Source organism: Gymnoscopelus braueri (assembly GCF_963280865.1).
Source record: "Gymnoscopelus braueri genome assembly, chromosome: 22".
Taxonomy (NCBI): domain Eukaryota; kingdom Metazoa; phylum Chordata; class Actinopteri; order Myctophiformes; family Myctophidae; genus Gymnoscopelus; species Gymnoscopelus braueri.
The window spans coordinates 6,637,849-6,650,194 of record NC_137624.1 but is presented as its reverse complement, the minus strand read 5'-3'; the positions used below and the strand labels follow the sequence as shown (position 1 = coordinate 6,650,194).

Below are 12,346 nucleotides of genomic sequence, written 5' to 3'. Positions count from 1 at the left end.
TATATACAATATTTGTGTTTGAAATGTACTGGAGTAAAAGTCACTTTGTGCCGCACTGCAAGCTTGTACATTTGCTATTTTTGTTGTGTTTAACACAAACTTCTCTTCTGGGAGTCCCTGGCACTAAACATTTTCAGATTGGGGCGTTTGCGGCCAAATACATATCATTTTGGGGGTCCTTGGCACAAAAACGTTTGAGAACTATTGATTTAGAAGGCATTTTGTAGAATGGGCCACAGGTCGCAATGGGCTAATGTCCAGCAGTGTCCAGGAAGGTGTGGATCTCAGCCCTCCTCTCCAGAGCGCTCCGCAACTGATCCCTGATGTGTTCAATGTTCTCCTGCAGCTCCTCCAGCTCTCCTGGCCTGGGATGGAGACCAAGGTTATTATAGTTAGCTAAAACTAACAAAAATAAACCAAACTAGAATTGAAAGAGAGAGAAACAAACACAAAAAACAAACAAAAAAAGGGAGGAGTTGGGGAGGGCTGCGTGATGGCCCAATCACGTTACTTGCTCGCAGTGGCGAACGCACTGTAGGCACCGTGCCTTACCTCGCTCGAATACACTGTGCCTTCCCTCCGCCAGACAACTTTTTGTGTATATTCACTATGAATATCGCCCCCTATACTTAAGGCCGACAAACAGCTTAATACACATCCATTCTCTCTCTACGTCCTGCGTGTCTGGAGGATGTTGAGTCTTTTGAGCCAATGTGTATTCTCAGAATCCCTTTTCACACTTGAGTGTGAAATGTGTCTACCTGTGTGCCTCATTCACAGAACCGGTTTTCTACGTCATGACATATGCACACAATATAAACACCACAAACACAATGTCCTGGCATCTTTCTCTTCATTCATTTTTGATTCTTGAGACAGCAGAGAAACAGCAATGGCACCGGCGTAAAAAAAAAGTTTGTCCAGAGCAAGCTCATCGACACAAGGATGCCTAAACGGTCGCCACCGCCTAAACCACATTCAGGACGAGCTGCTTGAGGCTGCAGCATCAGTCCTGCTTGGTAAGATAAAGGTTGAACTCAGTGGACAATAGTTTGCAATACTTGCGGATGAGTATAATGATCTTTCCAAACGGGAACTAGTTGCAGTTTGTTTTCGATTCATGGATGGAGGACTCATCAAAGAGCGGGAAGTAGGATTTATTGACACCGCGGATTTGACTGCACGGGGCATCACAAAAAAGATTTAGGAAATTATTGAACACCTCGAGTTAGATCAAAAACTCTGTTGGGCTTTGCTGCTACTGTGATGGAGCATCTGTCATGTCGGGGTACAAGGGAGGTGTGCAAGCGCTCCTAAAATAAACCTTTCCGAGCGCCTACGACGTATTTGCCAGGCCTTATAGCCTCTACACACTGTACGATATTTGACCTGATTTGGCTCTCGGGATATTTTTTGGTGATCGCCGAGAAAACCACCGATCTCAGTCCAGATCGGGTGTTCCTCGGCGAGGTGTTGATCGCGCAGTGTGTAAGGTACTCCGAGAAGAAACACCCCGATAAATTGCGGTCGGCGAGCGGTTCCCGATAATTTTTACTTTTCTAGCATGTTGGATATTTGGGTTTGTCGGATCTGATGAGAGCCGTGCTACAGCCAATGAGAGCACATTACAGCCACGCACACGGTCTGTGGCTAGTCCTCCCGCATAGAACCGCAATATTACCGTACAGACTACAGACAGTCCAGTCCTGTATTAGATAAACATGATAAAACAGATTGATAGAGTGAGCGAGCCTGCTCAACGATGGGGCTGTTTATTATTAGAGAGGGAATAGGGCTTGCAGACAGAGAGAGAGAGAGAGAGAGAAGAGCTGTGTGTGTGTGGTGTGTGTGTGTGTGTGTGTGTGTGTGTGTGTGTGTGTGTGTGTGTGTGTGTGTGTGATGTGTGTGTGTGTGTGTGTGTGTGTGTGTGTGACGCAGGTATGTGTCTCTGAACAGTATTGCCAGGTTTTGCGCGAGAAATAAGCAACCAGGTCTAGGAAAACAAGCCCAACAAAAGCGACTATAGGCTGCATGAGCACTTTAAACCTATATACAAATAAAAATAGCCGATCTACAAGCTCACAACGCGTTGCAGCTATATTTCAAAGAAAAAAAGCAACATTAAGAAATAAAGCCAAATAAGCAACTACACTTTGGAAATAAGCTAAAAAGAAACGCAACCACCAATATTTTTTACAAGCAACTCGCTTATAATAAGCGGACACGGCAACACTGGTTGACTTTTCAAACGTTTGTTTCAGAGAGGGAGAGAGAGAGAAATTGAGAATTATTTAATGTCAATCATTAGCGTCCTGTCTCGGTCTCACGCATATATCACGGGAGCCTTTCACGTTTTCGTGAGACGTTTGGAATAAAAAAAAATGTATGTATTGGGTCGGGATCACATTGTGGTGAAATATCTTGCAATCAGTGAACCCCTGTCGCAGACCAATCAATCGTGCGAGAATCACAACGATATATTTAGCCCGATTTCAAGAGAGAAACTCGAGCAATGTGAAATGCTTAACGATCTGTTCACTTCGCCGACCATTTCAAATATCGTACAGTGTGTAGAGGTCTTTACTTATAAAGAGATCCTGCCTCCGCCACTGCTTGCTCGACACCGGAAGAGCGCACCCCCCCCCCCCCCGCCCCCCCCCCCCCCCCCCACACCCTCCCATACCTGTGTGTTTCACGCTACGAGTTCATTCAAACAAATTTCTCAGTCAGACGATCACAAATGCAGAGAGAAAAGGACACCTCGAAAAAACATAAGGGGGGTGCTGAAAAGCAGAGGGAGAAAAAAGCTTTTAAAATAAAAGTTGAAGATGCCACATGTTTTAAAACAAAAGACATGTTTGCTGCTGCTGGAAGGGCTCAGGACTGCATGCTTCTGTCCCCCGAAAATGTAACTCCCCGGCCCCCACTCTGTCTGCTGCAACAACAGCAGAGTGAAGCGAAGCAGGCAGACACTTGCAGTGAAATTAAATGAAAAATTTGAGTCACTTCCCTGACTTACGTAATTGGGTGAAATATGAGTCAAATAGGGCCATGGGCCAGACTGAGAAGTGAGAAAAAAAATAAGTCAGCCGAACGGAGCAAATCAGTCTGGATTCCAGGCTAGTGTGTGTCTACAAAACTAAAACTGCCTCTTCTTTAGGTCTCGGTCTTTGTCAATAGGCCGATGTATTTTTGAATTTCGACCCTGGCTACCCCATATTACCAAAAACACAAAAAAACTGATAAAAACTATGCTGTAAAATAGTGAACCCGCTTTAAAAACGACTTAAAATTAACTGAAATTGAAAACAAAAAGTCTACTTGAAATAAAAAATAAAAACTCAATGGAAAATGCTAAACGATACTAACCTGGGAGGAGACACTGAGGAGCAGGAGGTGGGCTCCTCCATGCTGGATCCTCCATTCTCACACACCCCCGAGGGAAGGAGGTCCCTACAGGTTGGAGGAGGTGGTTGGAGCCAGTGTTATTATAGTTAACTAATTAATAATTGAAAATAATGATATAATCACACACAGTAAGCTGTGCCCTTTGATGAGTTTATTGTGCTTCCTTGTGCTTCCATTATTTTATAATATTTTCTAAAGATTTCCACAAAATTGCACACATTTTCATGAGTTGAAAACAAATTCAAACATTTTTCAAAAATAATTTCATGAATAAAATAAAAATAATCAAAGAAATTCCCTACATTAGAAAACAAATGTTTAAGAAGTTGTGAAAATAGCAGACCTGCAAGCTTGCAACGCGTTGTGAGCTTGTAGAGCTGCTATTGTAACTAGTTTGGATTCCGGGCAAACATCTGATTTCTCTATTGGGTCTTGAGCTAAAAAAAAACACTGCTCTATAGCCTACTGCCTTATGCTCCCTTATTACTGACTCCCTACAGCCTGCGCTTCATTATTACGGACTCCCTACTGCCTTATGCTCCCATATGAATGACTCCCTACTGTCTTATTACTGACTCAATACCAAAACAATACAAAAACAAACATCACAGGGGTTAACAGCCACCATATAAGCATTCTGCCAGTTAGCTAAAACTCATTGAAAATTGCCTTCAATCAAATCCAGTCCTACTTCTCTGAAAAACAAATTAAATACTGACTTTCAACATGCCTACAAAGACGAGCTTTCAGCATGTAACAGAACTGACACAGATAATTGATGACTGTCTGATGGAGGTATACAATAAGATACTTGTGGGTTCTCCTCTGTTATGATTTCTCATTTTCTGCGGTAAGGTGGATAAAAAAGATACTTGTCCAACAGATCGCAGAGAGTCCTCTTTGTCCCCCTATCACTCATGCACTTTGAGCACTGTATCACGGTTGAGCAGGTAAAAAAATAAATGTGGTGTGCGAGTCTTTCACCACCCTGTTCCTTCTACTCATACTGAAAACAGAACTAAGACGGTGATCAGGAGATGTGCAGAGTTTTTAACACCAACATCTGCTGTCCAGGTTATCCGGACACTACTAGCGCTATCCCCATCTTGACTACTGTCCAGCTGTGTGGTCCAGTGCAGCTAAAAAAAGGACCTGCGTGAATAACAAATAGCCCAGAATAAGGCAGCACGTCTTGCCCTTAAGAGCAGTACTAGATCCAATACATACTCTTTCATCAAAGTATGCCATGGCTTTTGGTAGACTGCAAATCTGGCGTTATTCTTTAGGAATATTTGTTTGAAGAAAAGAACAAAATGATTATAGTAATGGGTCGATTCACAGTGTCACTGCCTAGAACTAATGTAATGAGAAATACAGTCAAGTAGGCCTACAGGGCAATGGTTTTTGGAACTCTACCCCTTAGTGATGTGCGGGTCGGGTTTTTTCATGACCCGCCCCGCCACGGAACCCAACCCGCCTCAACCCGCCCCGCGAACCCATATATTAATCTATGGCTCAACCCGCCCCGCGACCCGCGGTGGGAAAAAAAAAGATAATCATCATCATTGATTGATTGATTGATTGATTGATTGATTGATGTACTTTATTTAGTAAAACATGAGACGGAAGTACAAATTCACAATACAAGGTCTACTAAACTGGAAGACTCATTAAGCACTGAGCTTGTTTAAGATGAGATCCCCATGCACACAAATCATGATGACAAATCATAATAGCTCAGATTTATATAGCGCTCTTTTAAGTACCCAAAGTCGCTTTAAATGTCTACAGTAGCACAACATTGTCATGGGCTAAATAAACAAGCATGTTGTTCAAAATAGGGTTTTAGTTTTTTTTTGCGTGTGAGAGCGCTGACCCGCTCACCTCGCAGCCCGCATAATTGCCTCTGAAATCCTGACTCGACCACCCGCGCCGTGGGTTGACCTGCGGGACCCGCGGGTTACGGGTCGGCCCGCTCATCACTACTACCCGTATGCATCACAGACATTGAATTAAGGCAAAAGGCATTAAAAAAAAATCTAATCCTGCATGTACATTTATAATGTTGATATATCTCTCTCTCTCTCATCTCTCTCTCTCTCTCTCTCTCTCTCTCTCTCTCTCTCTCTCTCTCTCTCTCTCTCTCTCTCTCTCTCTCTCTCTCTCTCTCTCTCTCTCTCTCTCTCTCTCTCTCTCTCTCTCTCTCTCTCTCTAACCTGTATGGTGGAGGGGACGTGTTTTGTGTTTATATACAGAACGGTGAAATTGATATTAAGTGAGCCGAAATAGAAGACAAAGAGTGAAAATGAAATTAAAAATGAAAACAAATGAAAAACCATAACGACCTTGTCGGCGCTGGGAGCTCTCGTGTGTTCAGCGTCTGCATTTTGACACGGAGCCTTGTGGACGCAGCGTTGTTCCACCTGCCTGATGAGCCTGCTGGGGGAGGGGCCGGGGGGAGGGGGATGGACCTCGAATTTCTGAACTTTACAGCTGCGGGAGGGGGGTTAAAGGGAAACGTAATCAGACATCACAGCCGTCTTAAAGGACCACTTTACCCATTTTCAACCTATCTTCATGTAATTGGCCTTCACTAACGGTTGATTATAACTTGGTACCATCAGTCTGTGTACTTCTGAACTGTCCACAACCCACCAATGAGACACGAGTGAGTAGAGTAGACGAAAATGGTGCCATCTTATATTATTATATTATTAATAGTGAGGACCAAGTATACAAAGATATGGTTGAAAATGGGTGACATGTTCCTCCAGAAGTAGAAGTAGATGTTTTCGCTATTTTCAAAAAATGTTTAAAGTGAAAGTGGTTAATTATGTCTGTGGGTTGTATTCATGTATAACCTTTGAAAGGTATTAACAAGCACTAAATAATAACTGATTTTTTTTCCATTATACTAAAATGGAATTGAAGAGCAACGGTTTTGGACATACAAGGCTTCCACCCGACAGCGACGATATCCATGCATCCCAACCCTGTGTGTACATGAGTTTGCACCTTTTCTCTTGGTCTGCTCTCTTCCTTTTCACGTCGTCATATGTCATGTTGAGAACCCGATGGATTTTCTGTCAAACACAGAACAGAGTTAGCGTTTCTTTCAGCAGTGTCTCCTAACCTGGAGTCCGCACCCCTCACTTCTACTCCAATACATCTCAGAGGCAAATATTGTACTTTTACTCCACTACAATTATTTGAAAACTTTAGTTACTAGTTACTTTGCAGATATAAACTAGAAAAAGTGCTCCTCTGAGCACAGGTCTCCGCCAGGTCAGGTAGGTTATTGTGGGCCAGCAATTTTCGGAATTTGCCAATCAGGATGCAATATAAAAAATCGTACGGAACCATCTTGATCACTTCACTATAGAGTGTACTGATTTGCATGATGTTTGGAAAAAAGAAAAATCCGCCTCGTGGTGGCTCTATAATAGGGCAATGTTAAAAGGGTGGCGTTTGTTCTTCAACGTAGTGCGAATATACGTGCAAAGTTCTACCGCAATCAGACGCTGCGTTCATGATTTGCGGCATTTTGTTCAAAACGGGCCACTCCTGCAAACTTTAGATGTCAATGTTAGCCAACCAGGATGGAATATGAAAAATCAAAGAGATCCATCTTGATTACATGACTATAGAGATCATGTGTACCGATTTGCGTGAAATTTGGATAAAATCTGAAGGCTTAATCTCAAAATATGTGTTTTACATAAGTCGGCCCCCTGGTGGCGCTATAAAGGCTAATGTGAAAAATGCAGGGCAGATGTTTTTCCTTGGCCTCTAGGGAGTATGCGTGCAAAGTTTCACGCAGATCAGTGCAGTTACAGTTAAAAACGCAATTTGGCCTTTTATAGCGCCACCGTGAGGCTGATTTGAAAATTCTCAAGTGGCATTTCTTTCTCGGCCAAGTGGGAATGTGCGTGTGAAATTTCACGGAAATAGCAAGCTGCGTTCATGATTTGAGGCATTTAGTTCAAAATGGACCAATCCTGCAAACTTTGGAAGCCAACCTTAGCCAATCAGGATGGAATATGGAAAATCAGACAGATCCGTGTTGATCACATGACTATAGAGATACTGTGTACTGATTTGCGTGATGTTTGGATAAAATCTGTAGGAGTAATATAAAAAAAATGATTTTGCACAAATCGGCCTCCTGGTGGCGCTATAACAGGGCCATGTAAAAAATTTGGGGCAGAGGTTCTGAATTGGCATCCAGAGAGTGTGTCCGCACAGTTTCGCAGCGACCGGACCAACGGTGCCGGAGATTAGCCGCTCGCAGACAGATGGACACACAGACACACGGACACACGGACACATGGACAGACGGACACACGGACGGACGGACGGACAGGGGGTAAAACATACTCTCTCGCCATGCCTTTCGGCCTGGCGGAGACAATTATTATGTTATAAAACACACATTAACCACTTTAGCCCTATTCTATACCTAGGCTATTTGAAAATAGCCGATCTACAAGGTCACAACGTGTCGCATCGCGACGCGTTGTGACCTGATGATATTTCAATCATTTTAGTATTTTTACTTTAAGTACATTTTGATACCAATACTTTTGTACTTTTACTCAAGTCAATTTTTATACAAGTCAATACATTGCAGTATTGATACTTTTACTTAAGTAAAACATATGAGTACTTTTTCCACCACTGCCTGGCAAGCATGCACGCACGCACGCACGCACGCACGCACGCACGCACGCACGCACGCACGCACACACGCACACACACACACACACACGCCTCGTCTTACCTGGCTGATGTGAAGCCAGTATTTCAGCTTCGGTCTCCTCTGGATGTGAGGGAGAATGAGACGATAGAAGACGTGTTCTCCTAGCAGCGTTAGCGATGCTCCTGTGACCCCAGCACACAGCAACACAAACAACCCGGAGAAATGAAGAATCCCCATCTGCAACTTCTGGAGAGCAGGAGAGCAGGGAGGAGAAGAGCGAGAGAGAGAGAGAGAGAGAGAGAAGAGGTGGAGGAAAAACAAGATGTTGTTAATAATAATAAATAATAATAATAATATAAAAGCACGAAATCTGAGTTTGTCTGCCCGACCGACTTCAAACTCGGCATGTGTATCACGCTCAGGACCCGGGGATAATATGGTAGGACCCAGAAATGGAGAGACAACTGAGTTAGGCAAAACGAGGGGTCTTTGCTTATAAACAATAGAACCACGGTACACCTCACAGTGTAAAAACACAGGAGACAAGGACTGAAACATAAACTCGAAAGAACACGGGTAAGTCTGGAAGGCAATGACATAAGGATAATCCGGCACAGCGCAAACGCAGGCAGTCCTCTAAATTCCGGAGTCATTAACGCAACAGCCTGCTGCTGGGGAACCCAGGGGGATCATGTCACGATAACATGCCCATGATGATATTTATCATAATATAAATTTAAAAAAAAAGAATGTTCCAAATGTTCACTTATGACATGCTCGGTCTGAATGTATGGCCTACGGTCTGAATGTATGGCCTACGGTCTGAATGTATGGCCTACGGTCTGAATGTATGGCCTACTGTCTGAATGTATGGCCTACTGTCTGAATGTATGGCCTACTGTCTGAATGTATGGCCTACTGTCTGAATGTATGGCCTACTGTCTGAATGTATGGCCTACGGTCTGAATGTATGGCCTACTGTCTGAATGTATGGCCTACGGTCTGAATGTATGGCCTACTGTCTGATAATATTCTTATATTATACCATTATATACTGCATACACATTATTGTTGTACTATATTATATTACCATATACTATCTTACACCATTATATTTGCTACTATTGTTATTGTTACTACTTGTATCTCTTTCTGTCTCTCCTCTGTCTCTCCCTCTCTCTCTCTTCTTTCCCCCGACACGGTCGAGGCAGAAGGCCGCCACCCTAGAGCCTAGGGTCTGCCTGACGTTTCTTCCAGTTAAGCGGGAGTTTTTCGTTGCCACTGTCGCAAAATTGCTTGCTCAGGGTGGGACTGTCGGGTCTCTGCTTTACATGTAAAGTGTCTTGAGACAACTTGTTGTGATTTGACACTTTAATAAAATTGAATTGAATTGAATTGAATGTATGGCCTACTGTCTGAATGTATGGCCTACTATCTGAATGGATGGCCTACTGTCTGAATGGATGTGTCTAATGTGTAGTATACTGTCTGAATGTATGGTCTACTGTCTGAATGTATAGTCTACAGTCTGAATGGATGTGTCTAATGTGTAGTATACTGTCTGAATGTATGGTCTACTGTCTGAATGTATAGTGTACAGTCTGAATGGATGTGTCTAATGTGTAGTCTACTGTCTGAATGTATAGTCTACAGTCTGAATGGATGTGTCTAATGTGTAGTATACTGTCTGAATGTATGGCCTACGGTCTGAATGTATGGCCTACGGTCTGAATGTATGGCCTACGGTCTGAATGTATGGCCTACTGTCTGAATGTATGGCCTACTGTCTGAATGTATGGCCTACGGTGTGAATGTATGGCATACTGTCTGAATGTATGGCCTACTGTCTGAATGTATGGCCTACGGTCTGAATGTATGGCCTACGGTGTGAATGTATGGCCTACTGTCTGAATGTATGGCCTACTGTCTGAATGTATGGCCTACGGTCTGAATGTATGGCCTACTGTCTGAATGTATGGCCTACGGTCTGAATGTATGGCCTACTGTCTGAATGTATGGCCTACGGTCTGAATGTATGGCCTACTGTCTGAATGTATGGCCTACGGTCTGAATGTATGGCCTACTGTCTGATAATATTCTTATATTATACCATTATATACTGCATACACATTATTGTTGTACTATATTATATTACCATATACTATCTTACACTATTATATTTGCTACTATTGTTATTGTTACTACTTGTATCTCTTTCTGTCTCTCCTCTGTCTCTCCCTCTCTCTCTCTCTTCTTTCCCCCCGACACGGTCGAGGCAGAAGGCCGCCACCCTAGAGCCTAGGGTCTGCCTGACGTTTCTTCCAGTTGTCTAATGTGTAGTATACTGTCTGAATGTATGGTCTACTGTCTGAATGTATAGTGTACAGTCTGAATGGATGTGTCTAATGTGTAGTCTACTGTCTGAATGTATAGTCTACAGTCTGAATGGATGTGTCTAATGTGTAGTATACTGTCTGAATGTATGGTCTACTGTCTGAATGTATAGTGTACAGTGTGAATGGATGTGTCTAATGTGTAGTCTACTGTCTGAATGTATGGTCTACTGTCTGAATGTATAGTCTACTGAATGGATGTGTCTAATGTGTAGTATACTGTCTGAATGTATGGTCTACTGTCTGAATGTATAGTCTACAGTCTGAATGGATGTGTCTAATGTGTAGTCTACTGTCTGAATGGATATGGTGTCTGATGTATAATCTACTGCCTGTGTGTCTAATGGATAGTCTACTGTGAAGGGAAAGAGTGCCCACCCACCCATTTCACCCACACAATAACCACCAAGTAATGTGTTCAAACTTGAACACACACGCACGCACGCACGCACGCACGCACGCACGCACGCACACACACACACACACACACACACACACACACACACACACACACACTGCGACTCACCTCTGTGACAGCGAACATTCTCTTTCCACAGGGAACTACTTTGTACCATTTGTCGTGAAGCATGTCCATAAAACCATGTGACTTATATCTGCTGATGAACTCTGAGATGTTGGACGTTAGAGCAGAGTTCTGGGGCAGCCCGATCCCATAACCTGAAAAATAAACAACACTATACTCTAAAGTACTTAGTATGAGTGAGCTATATCCGATTACCGACTATTTGCATGTTCAAATCAACCTTGTTTCTCGTAGTTTCCAGGAGGTTTTACCTTACACGCTGTGATTCTGGGTGTAGATGCAGACTACTAATAAACAGTGCATTCTTATTACATTATGCATTAGGCCTACTGATGAACTTATTAGTGCAAACAATGTAAATTATTTATTTCTCCAACTTTTTGACCATATGGAGCTTCTCCAGAAAACACGGATTGAATCTGCAGCATTCATCATCACAAAAGGCCTTTTCACATTCAATATTATAAAATAAAATGCATACATCTGAAGGGACACCGATAGAGGAAGCAAATGGAAATATTTGAAAACTTGAGACATCTGGGGTGAAAACTGACCCCCATCTAAAAAGATTTTGTGCCAAGGACCCACCCCCATGCAAGATTTGTGTTTGTAAAATGTGCAGCCCTATTTGTGAGTCAGTGATCTACAAGCTAACAACGCGTCGGTACCAGGTCGGTACGCACCCACTTGACAACGTGTAGATTAGCGTTAGTTTGCAAAGTGAAACCTCACGACCAAAGGTGAATACAACTTGGAATGGATATTATATAAGTCCTTTCTACTGAACAATTGCTCACTCACCTCTTCAGAGGTAAACAAGATTATTCTGGAATTCACCAATATCCGATAATCTTTAGCTTTATTGATTAGCCTACTGAGGGAATCTGTCCTTTGGACAGACCCTCCGCTGTCCGAAACTGTGGCCACACTTGCAAAAACGGCAAACACGCCTAATGCTCTAAATGCGTCAACTGAAAAAATACATTTTGCATCACTAGAAATTCGAACCTCTGGAGTTCGACACCTACGTGCCACTGGCGATGTGACAGATATATCCATATATGGAAAGTCCTTGTCCCTTTTATTCCCATGTATGGTCTGATGTCACGAGTATATGCCAAATCGCCCATTGCATGCTGATGCCAAAATATCATATCACGATTTTTGTGAGGCCTTACCTTCTATAGCAAACGGTTTTCCAACAGTAGCCAGTTTACAGTCTGCGTCGATGGAAACTTCATAGTCCAACAGTGCTTTGTCCATGATGAACGCATCGAGATGAGGAGGATCTGTCCTTCAACA

General features: G+C 42.9%; 1 protein-coding gene across 1 annotated transcript in view; it reads right to left on the bottom strand.

The window, feature by feature from the left end:
* Positions 1-250: 250 nt before the first annotated feature.
* The window catches only part of grin3bb (glutamate receptor, ionotropic, N-methyl-D-aspartate 3Bb), a gene marked incomplete at both ends in the record, with an annotated part of 42,397 nt that continues 30,301 nt past the window's right edge, over positions 251-12,346 (bottom strand). The window contains 7 exons of the mRNA XM_080420137.1: positions 251-365; positions 762-790; positions 5,754-5,901; positions 6,424-6,491; positions 8,189-8,353; positions 11,027-11,178; positions 12,223-12,338. Coding sequence (XP_080276263.1) covers positions 251-365; positions 762-790; positions 5,754-5,901; positions 6,424-6,491; positions 8,189-8,353; positions 11,027-11,178; positions 12,223-12,338 — 793 coding nt within the window. The remainder of the gene's footprint in view (positions 366-761; positions 791-5,753; positions 5,902-6,423; positions 6,492-8,188; positions 8,354-11,026; positions 11,179-12,222; positions 12,339-12,346) is intronic.